We start from the raw sequence: 2,157 nt of genomic DNA, 5'->3' as shown, positions 1-2,157 counted from the left end.
TGGAGGGGGCTGGGTGGATCATCCCAGATCCCCTCATTTCCCCTCCTGCTCTGGGCTGCAGCAGATCGCGGCTCTTTAAGGCTGCAATAATCCCCGGGCTGGGATTAGTTTTGCACCTAATCACTGCAGAACAAATACGAAGTTTTATTTACAGAAGCAGAAGAAAGACGGCGGGGGAAAAAAAAAAAAGTCTCAAGCATGGCTGATCCCAAGATAATCGGGAGCTGGAGGACGGGAGGCGATCGCTGACCTCGGAGCCCCCCCAGCTCTTACGTAAACACATGTCATTCCGGTGCTGGAACCACAGCAGCCGTGAGCTCCAGCCCTGTCCCAGCTTGGGCTTGGTGACCCCCCAACCCTTTGAACAGTTCAGGTCTGGACTTTGAAGATTTCTGGCCATGATTCAGCTCCTTCCTTAGGCACGTGCTCCATGGTGAACCCACGAGCTGTCAGCTGTGATGGGAGCCAGGGTTTAGGGGAGGATGGGGATGCTGAGCTTTCACGATGGGGAAGGGTGAGGTTGGGTGCTGGAGGTGTGTTGCCCCAAAGCCAGGTTGGTCCCCAGGTGTTTGTAGTTTGGGTTTGGGGTGGCTGCTCTCCTGCTGGAGAGCCCCGTCCCAATGAGATCCGAGCCCACCAGCAAGAAGGAGCCGAGCTGCTGCTCTGGGGGTGACAAGACATGGGTTTATTTTTCATCCGTGCAAGCGGACAGCCTGGCAGTGAGCAAACCAAGGGTGGGAATGTGCACTGTCCCTCCCCAAACTGCCCTCTGTCACTTGAAGCCCCTGTGGCTTTGCCCACAGGTTGGAGATGGCTGGTGGGTGCCCAGGCTGGACCGGCTCCCAGCCCTGGGCGCAGCGGCAGCCCATGACGGCTCCGTGCCTGCCGGTGCCTGAATTTCTCTTCCCCTGATGCAGACGTTGACAAATAAATAGCTCTTTTCCGCTTTGGCTCTTGCATAGTGGAAAAAAAAAGTCTGACCTGATCGGAAAGAGGAGTCCTGGGCTGTGGAGACCCATGGCTTCGTTGGCAAATGTGCCCATGGCATCGCTGCCAGCCTGCCCAAATGCCCATGCTTGCACCCTGTCCATGCTCCCCCGCTGATGGCTGCCTTATTTCAGTTCCATTTCTGAGCTGGATTTGAAGGCCTTTCTCTTGGCTGAGAAGAACTTGACACCCAAGAAGATGGTGGTGATCAGGAAGACGAGTGCCAGGGCAAGCAGGACCCAGCCGCCTGCTGTGGCTTGATCGCTGGCCAGGGACATGCCCAGGAAATTGGCTTGATCGGAGCTGGGTTGGACTGGAGTGGCTGGAAAATGGAGAAATAAGCGACAAGGTTGGTTGCTGGTGGCTCTGGGCTGGGGTGTGTTGGGTCACCAGCTCTCCCTTTGCTGGTCTCTTGGATGCCATGTCCCCCTTAAACTCCGCTTCATGGGAAATCAAGGAAAAGCATCCAAACACCCCGTTTTTTGGGGGGTGGCCAAGACGCACTGAGACAGCTCCATGTCTCCCACGTGCCCCATCCTGGCCCTGGTGAGGTCTGAGCTCTGCCCTGTCATGGACCTGCCGTGCTTGGCTGAGCCCTGCGTACCTGTGTAAGGAGTCCAGCTGTACTCGGGCCAGCCCAGGACCTCTCCGTTCTTCTTGTTCTCCTGCACCAGCCATGTCATGAGCGGCTCAAAGTAGCTCATCAGGGCATTGGCAGACATGTTGGGCTGCCCGGTGATGAGCTCCATGGCTTCGGGCCACGGCTTGCTGAAACCCAGCTTCAGGGCCTCCCTGTGGTGGGAGAAATCAGCTCCAGTGGGTTCCCCATCACCCTCTCGGCCACCAGCCCTTCCCTTTCCCCCAGGGCTTGGGGCTTTTGGTATCAACAACCCTGAGCGCAGTCTGCGCCCTCAGCACTGCAAGGCTGCCAGCCCAGAGCACGGAGAAGGAGGTTTTGCTTGGGGGAAACCGGGGGGTTTACATGGATTAAAGCCCTCCAGTGAACCCAGCCTGATGCAGAGCAGTTCCTGGGGGAAAGGGTTAATTTTGCAGGTGCTTTTCTTGAAGCAAGGGGGTTGTTTTCCCTAAGGAACTGGGGGAGGAGAAGGAGGAGGAGGAGGAGGAGGAGGAGGAGGAGGAGGAGGGAGGGAGCCGTCCACCTCCCAGGGT

At 57.5% G+C, this 2,157-nt stretch overlaps 1 protein-coding gene across 1 annotated transcript in view; it reads right to left on the bottom strand.

Annotated features, from left to right (window-relative positions):
• Positions 1-659: 659 nt before the first annotated feature.
• ACE (angiotensin I converting enzyme) overlaps positions 660-2,157 on the bottom strand; it is a 13,941-nt gene continuing 12,443 nt past the window's right edge. The window contains exons 23-24 of the mRNA XM_009883828.1: positions 1,592-1,779; positions 660-1,309 (exon numbers count right to left, since the gene is read on the bottom strand). Coding sequence (XP_009882130.1) covers positions 1,113-1,309; positions 1,592-1,779 — 385 coding nt within the window. The 3' untranslated portion in view covers positions 660-1,112. The remainder of the gene's footprint in view (positions 1,310-1,591; positions 1,780-2,157) is intronic.

Source organism: Charadrius vociferus, unplaced genomic scaffold, assembly GCF_000708025.1.
Source record: "Charadrius vociferus isolate BGI_N301 unplaced genomic scaffold, ASM70802v2 scaffold484, whole genome shotgun sequence".
In the NCBI taxonomy this organism is placed as follows: domain Eukaryota; kingdom Metazoa; phylum Chordata; class Aves; order Charadriiformes; family Charadriidae; genus Charadrius; species Charadrius vociferus.
This window is presented reverse-complemented; position numbering and strand designations above follow the sequence as displayed.